Here is an 18,968-nt window from a genome sequence, read left to right as displayed (position 1 = left end):
GATTTTTGTAACAATCCAATTTCAATTTCTTCATGTCTGAGTTCTTGTTCATAAAAGGATGACATAAAGAACTCTGAAACACTCTGACCTACTGAATAATCAGTTTTGTGGCTCTTTTATGAATACATGGTTTGGAATGTCCCAGAAACAAATTCAGACACTCTATACAACAATGCACTGAGGTTCAAAATCAAGACATTATAAAAGCTGCCACTCTGTTCATTATTATTGGATTGAGTTTACACTGGAGATGTTATTAATTTTTTGGAAACAGAGAGTATCCAGTTCAATAATATTTTCTAACACAACTGATTCATGAATTATAGAATCATTTTACCATCAAAAAGTCATTGTTTAGTAGGTATGACTGTTTCCTGTTAATGAAAAAGTTGGTAGGTACATTCTTTGGCCATCTGCACAGCCCATCTGAGGCAGTCCAAGCAAGCTTCTGCTGTTCGCTGGAACCTTAGCTCACCATTCCCCATACATGCTTCCTGTCACACCTAACACTGCTCCCCACACCTTTCTGGCCAACTCCAGAGAAACTCCACCTTCCTGTCACCAGGAAAGATTCTTCCTGAGCACAAACTGTATCTTGCAGTTCCATTATTGTTCATGGGACACACAGGGTTTTTCCCTTCCAGATGGACTGAGGCACCCCCTAAAGTGCCCATGAAGGAATGAATGAAGTGAATATAGGTGGAAATGAAGGAATATAGGTGGAATCACTATCTATCGACTTATTTCATCTCCCCTAAATTAATTGCCAAGGATCAAGACTAGATTTTCTCCTTCCCTGTAACCTTTTAAGGCTTTGTTGATGACGATAAATAGATGCACGGTTTAGACAACAGTTTTTGCATTAACACACCAGCCTCCCTAAATGCAGAATGAGCCTATTTAACACTCCCAGATCAACGAAATACCCACTCCCCAGCCACATGCCATGCTAGCAGTTACCTGGGACATTCACCTAAATGCCACCTGTGGGCACAAAAGGGCTGGAGAGACAAAGACTCCCAGTGACTGTTCACAACAGTCCACAGGAGTGATATCTCACAGGCACCTTCAAATTGGGGAACCATGAGGAAATTTCAGAGTTTCATGTAAATGCTAGTCAGACATGTTCCAGTAGGCATCTCATGCCCAAGTAGGTAATCAGTTAATTTTAATAAATTAGTGACTGTGATTTATGTGCATTTAAAATTAACACTAAGGTCAGATTAGGTGCTATAAGCCAACTCTCCAGCCAACTCTCTGCAGTAACTCCCCAGTCCTCTTTTTCCAAGGTCCTCAGTTACAGGAGGATGCATGGGCTGTAGCCACAAGTAGTCAGATAGAATGTTTACTAAGGGGACAGGCAGCCATGAGTGGCATCGGAGGCACCTGGAAGTTGCATTCTATTGTCATCATTATATAGACTTCATTCTCCCTTTTCCCCCTTCTTTGTCCCTTTGCCTCCCTTATTTCTGCCTAAAGCTAACAGTGAGAGTAGGAAGCACTGCTGTGCCCTGCTGCTATCTGAACTCCTGTGTTGAGTAACAAAGATGATTTCTGAATTCCAGGAGAAAATACTGCTAACTATTCAACACTCAACACACCCAGATAGTCTCAGATGAAGAGTTATGGGCAATCATAGGTTATTATTACTGTCTTCTCATAATAATAAACTTCTCCCCCAAAATCACCCAGAACTTGAACTGACATTTTGAGCAAAAGGTCTATTCTCTACCTGTCAGCATTCACATATCTTGACTTTGCACATGTTTTAAGGAGGAATTAGTTCAGGGTTGCAAATAAGTCCTCTCAAAGTTACCAGCCCACAAAACCATCTTCATTGCCTCCTCTCCCTGCATAAACGAGCCAAAGAGTAAAGGAAATTATGCGTTTTACTAGCTGCCCAGGGTCATTCTTCACTGGGCCTGGAAGAGTGGAGAAAGGTCTAGTTGAATGGCTAGATGAGTTGCCGCCACCAGATCCCCAAAAGCCTAGAAATAATTTGGTCTGGGTCTGAGCACTAATATCATGCTGCCAAGTCTCTTTCTGAAAAGCATAAAAGCAAAATATCCCATTCCTGCAAGAAAACCAACCACAAGGATGGTGCCAAGAACTTTTGGGGCCCTTTTCTTGGCCACCCGGAATGCGGTTGGCAACACCGCAGAGATTAATATATTGTTGACATGTCCTAAAACCTTGTTAAATGTTTTTCTCTTCAAGACACGCTCGTAATAGGTTTCCAAGTTCGGTCGCTTTCCATTTCCCCAGTTTCTCCTTGCAAACCCCAGGAACTTCAGTCGATGCAGTGTAACAGCAAGCGAGATGTCAGCCAAGGTGAAGGATTCCCCGCAGAGCCATGGCTGGCGGCCCTCTTCTAATTAGAGAAAGGGACATGGAGGATAAGGGGCAAGCACGGTACAAATAGACTTTGGTTGGCATCTTTGGTCTTAGTCTTGACGGCAAGGGTGAGGGTAGCAAAAGATGAAGGCCATGGTACATTTTCTTGACAATACTCAGCAAGTAATTCTATGCTTTAAAAAAAAAAAAAAAGTCCATGCAAATGTATCCCAAGCTAAGGGAGACTTGTTTGCCATCTGTCAGGCACCTGGGTCCCTAGGTGCCACTAGAGCCACTTGAGCTCAAAGCCTGTCTATCATTTTGAGGAGTGGAGAGCCTCCAAGCCAAAGGAGTTAACAGATATTTCCTTCTGGGTTAAGAAAATGACAGGTGTACTTTAGGAAAATCCATGCGTCACTCAGTAGTTGCCGCTTTTAGTTACTTATTTAGAAAGTCCCTATTGTGAAGCAAGTTTCAGGTAAAATGGTCTTTAACTTTGTTGTCAATCAGAATAGTGCAAATGGTCCATATGTCTGCACCTGGGCTTCATCGTGAAGCCAGGTTCACAGATGCAGCCGGTGGGTGCTCACCAGGCAGCCTGCACATATGCACAGGCTGCCTCCATGTTATACTTTACTTCAATTTGCAGGTTTTCTCCCTGCCTAAGGGAAAAACTAGAGGGAGCGTTCAAGCAGGTACTCAGGTTATTCAACCAAACTAACTCCTTTAATTAAAATTTGTGAAACAGGCCAGGTAGGAATCTACGAAGCATACCTTAAATTGTGCAGAAAAATTCTTCACCAGTCATATTTCACATAGACGCAGAGTTACAATTAGACACCTGGGTTTTGCTGAATTTGACACCTAGTATTGATGCTATCATAATTTAAACTGCCCACGAGTACTAACAATTAAAAACAGATTACAGAATGTTTTTGGTGAAACCTAAGAACGTTCCCATAAATACTCCTGATGTCCAGTAAAAGAGAAAAAGGACACAAATGAGAACCTACCTGGGGTTTCTTCATTTCTTCTTTGCAACTCAGTTTCAACCTGATCCAAGACTTTCTCCAATTCATCAAGAATTTTCTTCAAATATTTGACATTGTCGTGGTCAAGGAGCTTCGACTAATTAACAAAAATAACTTCTAGGTTATTTATGCCTGTAAAAGTAATCAGCGTAGAGCAGAGCAGATACAAACTCTTACAGAGTTGAAGCCTGTTTATTCTCGACAATGAGAAGAAATAGAATAACTTTGTTAAAGCAAAAGCAAACCTGACAGAAAATGCCCTGGCTGTGAAAATATCCCAGGGGTCAGACCCACTGTTCACTGGCAACTCCTGTGGAACCAAATGATCAGAGAGGGCAAAGAATGTGAGGGGCACAAAGAGACTCCTCTCGTGCCCAGCTCCAGAATGGAACGTCGGCAGCCTTCAACAAATGAATAACTGAGGGCTCAGAGATTCGAGAGGAATCTGAATGCAGTGAGTTAAAGAGCAGGTAGAGGGCTTCCCTGGTGGCGCAGTGGTTGAGAGTCCGCCTGCCGATGCAGGGGACACGGGTTTGTGCCCCGGTCTGGGAAGACCCCACATGCCGCGGAGCGGCTGGGCCCGTGAGCCCGCGTACCGCAAACAAAAAAAAAAAGAGAGCAGGTAGAGAGTAAGGAGTGTTGTGTGTGCAGGCGTTTCGCTTGAGAAGCTCACTTATTTAGCTCATGTAGGATAAAGGAGGCTGGGAAGTAGAGGCAGGATTGGGAGTGCTGACGTTTGCTAGATTTATTTTCAACATGAGAGAAACTTTACACAGTTTGTTGGAGGAAAGAATCAGCAGAAAGAGAAAGGCTGACTTTAAATGATGAAGCAAAGACCTGTTCCTCAGGAGGCAGACACATCAAAATGGATTAACTCAGAATGGATTTAAGACTTGAAAGTAAGACCCGAAACCATAAAACTCCTAGAAGAAAACACAGGCGGTAAGCTCACTGACTTGGTCTTGGCAATGATTTTTTTTAATCTGACACCAGAAGCAAAAGCAACAAAAGCAAAAATAAACAAGTGTGACTACATTAAACTAAAAAGCTTCTTTCTGCACAGTAAAGGAACCCATCGACAAAACGGAAAGGCAACCTACTAAGTGGGAGCAAATACTTAAAAATCATATATCTGGGCTAATATTCAAAATCTATAAAGAGCTCATATAAGTCAATAGCAAACAAACAAACAATCCAATTTAAAAATGGGCAGAAGATCTGGATAGACATTTTTCCAAAGAAGACATACAATGGCCAATAGATACATGAAAAGATGTTCAACATTGTAAATCATCAGGGAAAACAAATCAAAACCACAGTAAGATATCACCTCACCCCTGTTGGAATGCCTATTATCAAAAAGTCAAGAAATCATAAGTGTTGACAAGGATGTGGAGAATGGGGAACACTTGTGTTCTGCTGGTGGGAATGTAAATTGGTGCAGCCAGCGTGGAAAATAGTATGGAGGTTCCTCAAAAAATTAAAAATAGAACTAACATATAATCCAGCAATTCTACTTCTGGGTATTTAGCCAAAGAAAAACAAAAACACTAACTCAAAAGATATCTGCACTCCTATGTTCACTGCAATATTGTTTACAATAGCCAAAACATGGAAACAACCTAAGTGTTCATCAATAGATGAAGGGATTAAAAAATTGTGATTGGTGTATATAGAATGGAATATTTTTCAGCTATTAAAAGACTGAAATTTTGCCATTTGCAACAACGTGGATGGACCTTGAGGGCATTACGCTAAGTGAAATAAGTCAAGGAGAGAAAGACAAATCCCATATGATCTCTCTTATTGGTGGAATCTAAAAACAAACAAATAACCAAGCTCATAGATGCAGAGAACAGACTGGTGGTTGCCAGAGGCAGTGGGGTGAGGGGTTGGAGAAATGGGTGAAGGGGATCAAAAGGTACAAAGGAAAAAAACTGAAAGGCATGTGGGGTATATATATTAAAAAAATAAATAAACTCGCCTGTAACTTTATTGGTATAAAAAAGTCATAGATAGAGGTCTGTCTGCCTCAAAGTGGAAAAATACCTGAAATGACAGATTCCTACAATATTTTATTAACTTGCTTTTACATTTTATAAGTTTCCTTGGCAACCAGCATGAGCAATGACTGCTTTTTAAGCAATTGTCGTTAGGTCTGAATATCAAATCTAATAAAGGAAAATTCTGTCTAAAAGCAGAGCCTAAGCCGAAGGTAACGTGTTCTGGTGACTTGCGACATTTCATAGAATATGTTCTAAAACATAGTGATACTGTACAAAAAGTAGAACATTTAATACGATCGGCGGATGTCAGTTGAGGACAGCCCGGTTTACTTACCTGAAGTCGCTTCTGTTTTGCAATGTACGCCTCTTGTAAATCTGGGTTTTCTTCGGCAAGTTTTTTCAGTTCAGACTCTGTGTTACCAATTTGGCCTGATAACAAAATCATTTTTGAAACAGAAAATTATTTCCTCCCTTCCATAAAAGAAACAAAGAAAAGCAGGGAAACTCAATGGTAAGAGCATAAGCCCTGGGGTCATGCCCTTCCTCTGACTCAGACTCTGTGTGCCTCAGTTTCCTCACTTTTAAAACGGAACTATCCGGTGCTTTGTGACCACCTAGAGGGGTAGGATAGGAAGGGTGGGAGGGAGACGCAAGGAGGAGATACGGGGATATATGTATATGTATAGCTGATTCACTTTGTTATATAGCGGAAACTAACACACCATTGTAAAGCAATTATACTCCAATAAAGCTGTTAAAAAAAAAAACACTACAGAAAAAGTCTACATAAATAAATACTGCACTCTGTTAAAAAAAAAAGTTCAATGCATGAGACCCCCTATGCACACACGTTGTCTCCCTCTCTCTCTCTCTCTCTCTCTCTCTCTCTCTCTCTCTCTCTCTCTCTCTCACACACACACACACACACACACACACAGACACACTGGAGCAACCAGTTGTTCTTTTCTTCCTAGTGACTCTCTACTCTTTTTCTTAAGATCCTCTCTCACTTGTAACATTCTGACTTTCCTGAACTATAAGGGTGACCTTTCAGCTATTATATTACTAAGAAGAATGAATCAGGAAAAGAAGAAAACTAAACACCCATCTTGATCCTTTCATTATCCTCTTAAAAGGGGGTTTCTACCTCTACATTGTCCCTCTGCATCAAAGGACCCTGCCGCTTATCTCAGTAGGTGGGAGCTGCTAAAGTGAAAGACCGGTAGAACCTTGTCATGGCAAAGCCCATTAACAATTCCCAGGAAATAAAAATAGAATCTGGGTAAATAAATAAATAAATAAATAATAAAATAAAATGGAGCTCTCAGAGTATCTGCCGCACAGGCTGAGAATGAAACGGGAGGCACCGTGGAAAGGCATTGAATGCAAAGCCCAGCACATCATAAGTGCTTGAGCAGGGTAGTTCTACCTTTCAGTACCTTCCAAGTTTTCTGTAATAAATTTCTATGGAAAGGGAAGGGAAAAGCCTTATTTAGAGAAATATTTACTCTAGGGAAATATAGTCAGAATACTTGTTTCAAATCATATAATGAGTATTTCTGAGGAGAAGGCGGAGGAACAAGAGGAAGGTGAGAAGTTGGAAGAGGGAGGAGAAGAATGCAGGGAGGGAAAGCAGGGCAGGGAAGGTAAGAGGAGAGGAGTAAGGAGGAGGGGGTTGAAAAGAAAGTAAAGTAGCGTCAGTAAGAGAACTGTAAAGGCGAGGTATGATGCAACAGAAAGAACGCGCTTTCTGGAATTGAAGCTCTGGGTGTGAGTGTTCCTGGTCAAAACCCCCAGTTTGATCACAGCCCCTTCCCTTTCCAATCCCCTGGGCCATGGAGCACACCTCCTCACCTTAATTAGTTATTTGTATCTTTGTATCCCACGCACTGACCCTTCCCTATCCTCAGGGCAGGAGGAAGGAGAGAGCTGGAGGTCACAGCTCCACCTCAGTGAATCCCCCGATCACTAAACTCAGAGGAAGAGTAATGGCTACACAGCCTGTAGCCCAGCTCTTCACATAATGAAACAAAAATTAAGGACCAGAAATGTGAACTCAGTCACCCATAACTCCCAGCAGATCCCAGCTTTCCTTATTTCCTAGTCCATTTGTCCATGAGAACATGTTACGTTCTCTACTTTTCCACAGGCCACTCTTCTGAGTTTTATTTAAGCTTGGCCCTCAAGGCCAAGAGCTGGAAAATCAGGTCCTGTGGACAATAAATGTCCAGCTGAACAGCTGAAGCACAGATTGATCTGACTGGTGCGTGGATCGATATATAACGTGCACGTCCATGAAGCAGACTCAACAACCCTGCCCCCAAGTCTTCCTGAGGTGTGCTAGGTCTCAGAAATGAATTAAAAGAAACTTGAGACAGAATTCCAGGTCTTTAAGCTCTTTACATACTGCGAATCCTTGTTGTTGCATAAGCTGGGATCATGGAGTCCACAGTTAGCTCAGGATGTAAAATGCAGCCGTGTGTATAGGCATCCATGGGCAGGGAGTCAAGCAGTTCTCGATAATGTTGTACCCGTGGATAATACATGCTTCCTTTATCAGGCATTAACCTGGGTGTTTTTTCTAAAATACACACACAAACACATACACAAACATTGAAGGAAAAGTTACAAACAAGATGTTACATCCAAAAGCAAGAAACAAAAAACTCCAGCCCCTCTACATTAACATTTTCAGTATTATATGAAGGGATTTAAAGGATGATATCTCTCCAGCCCAGACATTCAAAATTTGAATTGGACTGAGGTACCAGACCAGATTCCCAAACCACGATCACACTTCTCCACCTTGCAAATCACTACTCTCAAGGTCTAGTTTTTTATGCCAACTCCCCTGCCGAAATTTCGCCAAACTTCCACAACTACCAACATCTGACTAAGTCAAGTGTGCCTTCCTCTGTACATGCAAAATACTCTGTACGTACTCCATTATAGCCCTTATCACCTTAATTAGTTGTTTGTATCTTTTTGCCCCATAAACCCCTTCAGGGCAAGGAACGTATGATCCGGAGTCTAGCATAGTGTCTCATACATTTTAGGCCCTTGGTAAATGTTGGTTAAGTGAATGAAGGCTCATTATGGAAAGATGATCAGGGACCACACCTTCCCAGGTTCCAGTTAATACCAAGAGTGATCCCATTGATGCTATGTGAATGGGAATTGATAATCTTCGTGGAATTCACCAGCAATTTCTAATATTTTATCTCTGGAAAGTGGGCTCTACATAAATCTTCATTTGCTGTTTAAACTCTAGACTATAGACTCCTTAAGGGCAGGGACCATGTATTGTTCTTTGTTGAATCCCAGTGCCCAATATAATGTTTGGCTCATAGTAGGTGTTGAATAAATTTCAATTAATGAATTAATATATTCCCAAATTGCTAGTTATTATAGAATATTTGAGCTGCAGAAGCTCTGTAGCAATTAATGAGGACACTGAGATATATAGGCTGAGACATTCTCCCAAGATCCCACAGCTAATTAGAGGCAGACCAAGAACCAAAGTCATTAACTCCTAATGCAGTGCTCTGTTTTATTACATCATTGTAACATCTTCAAAGGGTTTACTTCTCAGAGACTATTCAAGAAGAATAAAAATGAACCATGTGATCCAAAGGTCAGGGCTAAGTCCCTACAGAATCTATTCCCACTTCTGACTCTCAAACTTCCCCTAAAAAAAATGCCAACAAGCTTATTAATCTAACAGGTGAAAAGAATGACCTCAACTCTATTCATTTATTTTTTGCTTATTCACTTATTCATTTAGTTTGAGTTATTTATTTAATCTGGAACCCTTTTGAGCATCGCACACTCATTCATAAGCATTGACAATTCAGAGTTGGTTGGAGAGTAAGATTTCGGGCAAGATCTCATAACGCCAGACCAAGTAGTACAAGATTTTAAGCCAACAGGCTATTTCTGACTCTCTAAGAAAAAAGAACATGGATTACTCCTCAAACCAGTGGGCAAATGTCTAATTCCCTGCTGGGAGTCCAATTCTGAAGTCTGCATTAGAATGACCAAGAACGAAGGGTCAGCTACATTCTGCTCGTCAACCGTGAACTTGCCCAACTAGAGCACACTTCCTTGCTGACTTTTCAGCCCAACTAGAGCACACTTCCTTGCTGCCCAACCAATGCATGGTAAACATTCCCATGAGGATAACAGACAGGTGGCCTTCTAAGGTCCTTGAAATTCTAAAGAGTTCTCAACCTTTTGTGTGCCACTGACCTCTTCTCAAAATAATGTTCTTAAATGCATAAAATACAAGACATAGGATTGCAAAGGAAATTGATTATATTAAAATAAACTATCAAAGTAATTTTAAATTATAAAATACTAATATGGGTCTTTTTATTAATACACTAACAAAAGCTAGCAGCAGTTCTAATAACTGCCATAATTTCAAAGTAGTGATGGGCATAAGTGATATTTTAAGATATCTGAAATAACTTGATATGCCATGAACACATCACAGTCACATGAACATACGAGCAAAGTCACAGGCACTCCTGATATTGCTTTGGATTATGCCTACATTGGAAATGAAAGGAAATGATAAATTTCTGTTTGAAATTAGTGAAAAATAAAGATGTAATTTTTTCCCGTCTAAGATATCAAATGTCCTGAATTCTATTCACAGACCACTAGCGGTAAAAGTTCTCAAAGTATGGTCTAAAAACCCCTGGGCTTCCTGAAGACACTCTCAGGGGGTCTACAAGTCAAAGCTATTTTTATAGTAATACTAAGATGTTAATTGCTTTTTCACTCTTATTCTCTCTTGAGTGTATGACGGTATTTTCCAGAGCCTATACAACATGTGATAACTCCATCACTCTGGCATTAATGGAATGTGGGGTTGTCTAGTCTTGTATTTTAAACTATTCTCAATTTTAATTTCTAGTTTGATAGATATTGATAGATAGAACACATAAACAAAAGCTCTCAAATGTCTTTCTTAACTTTTAAGACAAAGGGGCCTTGAAACCCAAATGTTTAAGAACCACTGTTCTGGGGGGTCCAAGAACCATAGCTTAATAACCATAAATGATACGACATTTTAAAATGCCTCTCAAGTGGGTAAATCTATAGCTACTGGCTCTGGCTGCTTTCTTGTGCCAGGCCGGGGGTTTGTCTTCAGAAAAGCATACGACTTCCTTCCTGGGAAAGCGAATAAAAGCAGGAAAAACAACATCCAATTGCTTTCTGGCGAAGGTCCATCTGGCCAAGTCTGAATCCAAAGATTTGAATGCACGAAAGTAATCTTCTACTCAGTGCTCCATTACTATATAACTATCTCCTAAAACACTTTGTCAGGCAGAGCATCAGATACCCACTGAACCCATGTTCTTTTCCAAGCTCACTTTCTCTCTTCAAGGACACCCTGTCCAGTATCACACATCCAATGTGCCACCAGCACACAAAGGTGTCCAGTGCCTCTGGAAAGAGAGTTTTTCAAAAGACAATGGGGAATTTCCTTTGAATTATACAGAAAATCTTCCCTCTCATTCTCATTTTATTTTCCAGTCCTTCCATAAAGCATTTTTGTTACGATACTAAAAAGAGAAAATCTTTTCTTGGTATTCTACCTCAATCAGGAGTGAGAAAGCAATAGAAGGGTTACAGGGTTTGAGAAACAGGCAATAAGAATAATTCTGGGAACTCTTCATTGGGGTGGAAGGTTGCAGTAGTGGAAGCCAGGATCAGTGACTAAGCTGGAAGAATAAATAAGTACATTGGCATAAGACCCGACGTTGTAGAACTGAGTAGGGACAAAGGTAGGTCTTGTACTGCACCTAAATTTAGGCAGCAAATTAGAAACAGGCAGATGGACATAAAGCAGAAAGATGTGATAAACAACAAAGAGAGAAAATAAAAGAACAAAATTCTAAATCAGAAAGAAACAATAAAAGCATTCTGTAACCATTTAATGGGGACCAACAGCTCCATATATTCTCAAGTCCCTGTACTGTTGGGTAGAATAACAATGGCCCTGAGCCATTAAAAAAATTACATTCAGTTTCCCCAAGAGCAAAAACTAAAAAGAATCTAGGGGCTTAAAGGCATACATTTTAATTATTTTCCTAAATTGGCTACTTTGATTTCCTACACTCCCCAGTGATGGCAGATAAAGGAGGCATTATTATGACTGTTTTCTAGAAAGATACCCCCTAGGTCTATTTGAATAATTGTCAGGTCTTCCCTCAATGAGAATAGATTAGACTTCATTTCTATCTCTATCCCTTTACCGATTTTTTATTTTACTTAGATCACTTAGTGATGACATTAGTACGTAAGATAATATGCAGCATGTAGCTGAACAAAATTGTACCCTTCAACTAGTCATACACCAGGCTATTAAAAAGATAATAATGGTAAACAATTAAATTATGACCTGAAGCAAAAGATATGGTTACAAACTGACTACAATTCAAGGCTGCCATAACTTCAGAGCTAGGAAGATCAAATCTAAACACAGATGAGAAAAAACAAGATGTCAAATTACACAAGTTCATTACACACATCCAGAATTTTCTGAGACACAGCCAAATTTGTAGCAATATAGTCAATACATTTTATACCTTAAATGTTTAACTACTTTTTAATTGGTAGTATATTTAAAACTTTTATAGGAACATTCATAATTGGGGGGCAAAATTCCTTGATCAGATAGTTTGTTCCAATTATTGTATACACATAATATAGAACCAGGACCTCTGTAATTTTAACACCCCATCCTGTTCACTAAAATTGAACAAATCAGAGAAAGTTTTTTAATTACTTTTTTAAACCACTTTTATTGGCATAATCATGAGTTTTAAAGACTCATTTTCTTTTCCTTACCATATACCATATTTTCTCTGCACTCAGTTACAATCCTTTGTGCTAACCTGCAATTTCAGTAGATGTGCGAAAAAATGTATAATGTTATTCAACTATATATGAGACCCTTTTAGTAACAGATATAAAATTATTTATTCTATGACCTTAACAATAATTGAAAATTCCTTACATAAATAACTATATTTTTAATATAACAGTAATTTCAGAATGAATATTATCTTTAAAATCTGAGTTGATTTTCAATATATATTGATAAAACTATATTTATAAAATAAATTTATATTTCCTAATCAGACGTAGTATGTGATACTTTAATATATACCAGAATACTTGGATTATTTCCAAACCAAATTCTTTTCCTAAGAATACTTAAAATGATATATCTAGACATAAGACATGGGGCATAGTCTTCAGAGAACTGTTATAAAACATATTAAATTACCAAAATTCAATATTCACCATATGACATCCTTGATTCCAGGTTACCACTGATTGGCAGTAATAAACAGTATATATTCTAGTATTTTGTAGTTATTTCATGCTCTCTTTTTTTTTTTACTTCTAAAAATCTGAATTTAATTGGGATGCCAGATTCCTAGCAATTTACATTTTTAATTTTCCAGATAATTTGGAGATTACATGCTCACTTTTTTTTATTATTTGGTGGCCAAGTTACAGTTCACTAAAAGAGATTATGATATACCAAAAGGATGTAAATATGTAAATACTGATTATACAGAAAGGTTGAGAAAGGTGTACAGGTCAGCAAGCCATCATTTTTAGTACAATCCCCAGTTGATAGACTAATAAAGGATAGCAAATAAGAGCAAAGGAGATGCCAGTTGACTACACTCTGTTCTTTAGATGAATGGATACACTTAATTAAAGTCTCTTATATAACCATGGGCAACTATACACCTCATGAAATCCATTCACTCATTATCATTCTAATTTGTCACCTTTCCTCAAAGTTCCAACCATATTTGGTCAAAATGCTGCATGTTCCAACCAGTTCAAATATAGCAGGTCACAATTTGCCATGTTCTAGACAGAATCTATACTTTTGAAACAACTTGAAATCACACTAGTCTTTTATTTCATTGTTGGCTTTTGTTGGTAACTTATTAGCAGGCCAGGTCTCTCATCCTTCATTAATGCAGCTGATTTTTTAAAACAAAATTCACATACTACTTTTAGCCTTGTTAAACTTTATCTTAGTTATTGTTCCATTTTATTGTCCATGAGAAGCATTTCATAAGCTAGTCATCATTTTAACTATCACAGCTCACACATCTGCAAGTATAATAGTGTTTCTTTGATGTCTTTATGCAAATCATTTATGGAATTGTTAGACTCAGTCAGAGAATAGAAGCCTAAAAGAACACCCGTAGAGATCCCTGTCCAGGCTGACATCTGTTTTCAATAACTCATTCATTTTAATCATTCAAAAGTATTTATTAGCTCCCATTAAAGAACCGTCACCATACCAGGCACTGGGAATACAGTTGTTAATGAAACAGGCACTGTCTCTGACCTCGCGGTGCTTACAGTGGTCTACAAGTAATTGAAATAATTAAAGTGTGATAAAATTATCATAGGATAAGTGAAATGAGAGAATATAGCTAAACAAGCAACATGGTATAAGAAATTCATAAATGAATATTCTTCATTATGGTGGTTTATTCATCGGAAAATGTGCATTACTTTCATCTAGCCATATATGTGCCTTCATTCCACAGGGGTATCATATGACTTAACCTCAAATGCTCTGCTTAAATCAAGATACACTGTATGTAGAACTATGCCCAGCACCTAATAGATTCACTTTTTAAAGTGTTAAAGACATTCTCCAGTAATGTAAAACTTAAGCTGTTTCCTTTTCATCGAGATACTCAAAAAATATATACTTTACAATTTTTTGACAACACATTCTAGAACTCTGCCACACTTGAAGACAGTAATTTATAGCACTGCTTAAAACTTAAGCAATTATTTAATGCACAGTAATTTGTAGTAGTACTTCTCAAACTTTTATGTATATATGAATCACTTGGGAATCTTGTTAAAATGCAGATTCTGATTCAAGAGACTTGCAGTAGAGTCTAGAATTCTGCATTTCTAACGAGCTCCAAGGTGATACCAGTGCTGCTGGCCCATGGAATACGTGTTAAGTAGCAGGAATTAGAATTCAGCCTCCCCTCTGGTTAACAATTGGGATAACATTTGTCTCTCTCTTGTCTGGCCCTTTTCCTAATCTCCATGAGTTCTTAATGATAAATACAAATTATCTAAATGATCATTGTGATAATGCTTACATGTTTGTTTCTTATTTTAACACTTTGACACAAACTTCATCTGGAGACTAGACGCCTGCATTTATATAACTGTTTTCTTACTGTCTTCATAGCTACCATGGGTTTTAGTTCCCTGAATCTTAATCTTCCTTTACTCTTTCCAGTTGAATGACTACTCTCCTTGGGAAATGGGAAAGAGTGAAATAAGAGTTGATTGGACTTGCTTTATCTCTGCAACTGATAAAATTATATCATCTAATCCAAGAGGACAAACAGAAACGTCAAGTCACCAAGGATATGCAACCAGTTTGCGATAGCTTCAGATTAAGAGCTAGAATTCTCGATTGTCTACTTATTCTATTGGTACAACCAGAATTAAAGTCCTTAGTTTCCATATTTTCCTCTTAATGTTTAGCCCACAGTACCTTCTCCTCTGATTCAATAAATAGTAGTAAGAAAAGGTCAGTATTCACCTTGAGTAGGACTCCGAATGCATTTCAGTTTTGCTATTATATAGTCAAAGAAAAAGAAAAAGCCTAAAACAAATTTGATGAAGCCTAATAATCATTAACATTACTATACTGTAAAGTAATACTGTATATTACTGAATATCTTACAGGAGAGATAATGTCACAAAGAGGAGGAGAATGGTAGTAATCGTAGTTCAAGGGATGCTAACAAAAAATTTAAACATTTTCATTTGCTATATCCTTTGAAAGTTTTTGATGATTTAAAGTAGAATTCTTATGCAATTATTTTGTCTTATTCACATTATTATAATCACTTCTCCCAAGAAATACAAATTATTATTCAACAGACTTGTCCATTTCCAAAAAGCTCAAGATTGAGAAAAATTGTCTTAAATCAATTAGCCCCCATTTCCTGTTCAGTCCCCAGCATTTAGACTTACAAGGAATAGCAAGTAATGATGGATGGAAAAGCAGTTTAGATCAGTGGCCACCTCCAATCAAAATCTTAGGGAACTAAACACTTGGGTTAAGAATAAGGGAAGCCCACTGCTAATCTAATTCCCTGGGGTAAACTCCCCCCAGCCCCCATTTAGGTCCTAAACCTATCTTTCTTCTAAGTACCTCAGACTTCTTGGGGCCTTATAATTTCTTTTCTCAGCTTCCAATAATTTGGGGTTATATTCTGGTTTTATCTTGCCCAATTAACATCAACATAACTGGTGGCAGATGAAGAGTAACTGGATCTCGTTGTGCAACTTCTTTTTCAGAAGAGTACTTAGCTGATAGCTAAGAGCCCTCTGTTCTGCTCTCAGTTCTGTCGGTGATCAGCTGTGTAATCCTGGGCAAATATTGAAGCTACAGTTTACCTCAAAGGCTTGTTATTAGGAAGAAGCAAGACAATGTGTAAGTAGCAATGACTATGAGAGATGGTCCATGTAATAGGAAGGTCTGGATTTGAAAGGCTTGCGTTCCAGCCCTAATCTGCCATAAAATAGCTATGTTACCTTAGGCAACCACTCTGTTTCTCCTTCCTCATGTACAAAGGGGAATAATTAGTCTACCATGCCTATCTCAGGTTGCTTTTTTTTGAAGACTGACTAGAACAGAAATTATAAAATGTCTGACACAAAACAGGCTGTCAATAAATGATTATTACTTAAAATCACTGTACAAATTTAAGCCCTATAATTCCTCACAAAAGATATAAAAATTCAAACCATACAGATGTAACAAGAGCAAAGATCTCCAAGTATACCAACATTCTAATCTCCCTTGCCTAAGATTTATTCCTCTTTTTCCCTCTTATTATTTTTAAGGTAGAACCATTTAGTAGACTAAATGAAACTGATTTTCATACTGTTCATTTAAAATCAATATTATGAATTTGACTTCAAGGCTAATAACCTGCAGGGTTTTTTGCAAGTGAATTTAAAAGGAAAGTTCCGACATTAAAATTGATAGTTTACGTGAAATCTTTTCAATGGAGTTACAATGGCTTATACAAAATTTATTTTATTGACCCATTTTATATTTGTGTGCTTATGGAAATGGAAAAGGTTGTTGGCACTAAACCACCATCATGAAACCAAAAAGAGGGGAGGAAGGGAGGAAATAGGAAGGAGGGAAGGAAGGAAGGGGGAAAGGAAGGGAGGGAAGGAAGAAAGACATATATTTGTGTTGAAAGTAAATCCAAGAAATCACAAATAGCCTTAACATTACCATCCAGGAAAGTCTGTTCAAGATAATCAATGATCTGAGTGGCCTCACAAATAATGTTTTCCCCGTGGATAAGGACGGGCACTTCTCCAGTTGAGTTCAAACGCATAAACCAGGGCTCATTGTGCTCACTCAGGGGCAGACTTACATCATGTTCCTCGCACTTCAATGCCTTTTCAGCAATTACCAAGCGCACCTGGAAGAGTTCACACTGGTTACCACAACGCGTGGAGGCTTTTAATTAAATGACATCCCTGGATACCATCAAGCAGTTCTTTTGTGCTTCCCTGAGTTATTAATATTTTCAAGATTCTTTTCAACTATTCCTGTTCCTGGAATTAACAAGTGAGATATATTCTAGCGTCTTCCTCTTATAAGTGAGAAAAGATAATTAAGTAATGAAAAGGATTCTGGCTATATTCAGTCCACAGTCACCCTCTTCATCACTACTACTTTCTCGGTGTCCTAAACCTTACGATGTGTCCTCCCCATAATAAGGACCTGAAACAGACAGGCTAGGCCTGTTGAAGAGAGTGAATGCGACCAAGAGTAAAAGAAGGAACCCTAGACGATGTGGTTGCAGGAAGGCGCTTCCCTCTGCCTCGCTCTCCACGGCCCCGGAGACAAGGCCTCCCGCCCGAATACGAAAGCGATGCTTTTTTGTTGCATTTCACGACTGGTAGTGGCCTTTGCACCTCAGACTGATGCTCCCTGCTCCCCTACAAGGCGCACCCCCGCCCCTCAGGGAGCGCCCGCCGGGGTTAGGGCGTCGGAGGCCTGTTTCTAAGTGGGCCGGCCTACCCGGGCAACACCCAGAGGGAGCTGTCCCAGTGCTGAAACCCGATCCGCACTGCCCGCCCGGCGGAGGCCTTTACCTTTTGAGAGCTGAAAGAATGCGTCCAGTGGTACAGAATGAGCTTAACCTCCGCGTCCGACTTGCCTTCCGCCATCAAGGGCGCTCCCCCTCTCTGCTCGTCCTGCCTCCGGGCCATTTCGGGGACGCGCGAGCGCGGGAGGGCCTCGTCTGTCCGCCCTTTACTTCTCCCAGCCACAGCGCCCTGCAAATCGCCCTTAGCTTTGCCAGGATGCCACCCGATGCTCCGGGAAAGAAGAGTTCGCGCAGATGAACGAACAGACCGCTGGGAAGTGTAGTTTCGTGGGCGAGAAAGCTGCGGGGGAGAGTCTGCGCACAGAAGTCACCTGGGAGGTGCAATTGGACGTTTTTTAGGGAAAACGATCTCAAATATGAGTCCCTGATTATTTAAGATGAGTAATGGAAAATGTTGATTGCAAATTATTCATCGGTTTTGTAGATGGAGTAGAGGTTGCTCAGGCATAAAAGCATCAATTTCCCAAGATACTTAGGGGTCCTCTTGGAGAGTCTGTGCCTTTGGTGGAAGGGAAGTTCCCGGTTTACAGACAAAACAACAGGATAAAGATTTATGAGTTCTCATTAGAAGATGCTATTATGCGGTCATGTAATAACAACAATAAAAATAATAATAAATCTCATAAACAATGGCGAATTAAAATAGTCTAGTTAAACACAGAAAATATTTTGCCCATTTAAAAATTTTTTAAACTTATTTTATTGCAATATAATAAAATATTTATATTATAAATATTTAAACAAGTATAGTTGATTTACAATGTGTTAGTTTCAGGTGTACAGCAAAGTGATTCAGTTATACATATATATATGTATATATATACATACATATGTATATATGTATTCTTGTTCATATTCTTTTCCATTATGGTTTATTACAGGATACTGAATATAGTTCCCTGTGCTATACAGTAGGACCTTGCTGTTTATCCATTCTATATATAATAGTTTGCATCTGCTAATTAAACACAGAATTTTTAGAGCAGAACGACTTGGGTTCATTTCCTAGTTTTTCATTTTTCACAATTTTTGAAGTAGAGATAATTCTATTTCCCCCCCATAAGGTTTTTGTGAGAAATAAATAACTAAATACAATGTTAAGCACTCAAAACAGCCTAGCATGTTGTAGACACTCCATATTATGCACAAGTTCAGTTGCCTTATAAACATTCTCTTTATAATCATGGCCAAAATCATAATTTTATGCTAATCTAGTTGTTAGTATTCACCTCTCAAAATTTAATGTAATAGTAAATTAGCAAAATTTCTCTTTCAGTAAATATGTATTAATATGACCATGAAATGAATGCTTGTATAATTCATCCAGCAAATGTTTGTTGAGTACCTACTGTGTTCCAAGCATTGTA

The 18,968-nt window shown here is 38.7% G+C and overlaps 1 protein-coding gene across 2 annotated transcripts; it reads right to left on the bottom strand.

The window, feature by feature from the left end:
• Nucleotides 1–1,988: 1,988 nt before the first annotated feature.
• GDAP1 (ganglioside induced differentiation associated protein 1) lies at nucleotides 1,989–17,704 on the bottom strand (the record flags this gene model as incomplete). Of its 2 annotated transcripts, XM_082858412.1 has the most annotated exons (6): nucleotides 1,989–2,371; nucleotides 3,348–3,462; nucleotides 5,706–5,800; nucleotides 7,779–7,952; nucleotides 16,716–16,908; nucleotides 17,588–17,704. In XM_082858412.1, 6 exons carry the CDS (start codon nucleotides 17,702–17,704, stop codon nucleotides 1,989–1,991), a joined length of 1,077 nt encoding a protein of 358 aa, XP_082714538.1. The 2 variants fall into 2 exon arrangements, with proteins under 2 accessions (XP_082714538.1, XP_082714539.1); XM_082858413.1 differs by lacking the exon at nucleotides 7,779–7,952.
• Nucleotides 17,705–18,968: the final 1,264 nt, after the last annotated feature.

Source organism: Leucopleurus acutus (genome assembly GCF_964270905.1).
Source record: "Leucopleurus acutus genome assembly, chromosome: 17".
NCBI classification, from domain to species: Eukaryota; Metazoa; Chordata; class Mammalia; order Artiodactyla; family Delphinidae; genus Leucopleurus; species Leucopleurus acutus.
Note: the sequence above shows the minus strand (reverse complement) of the source record. Positions and strands in the feature narration are given on the sequence as shown.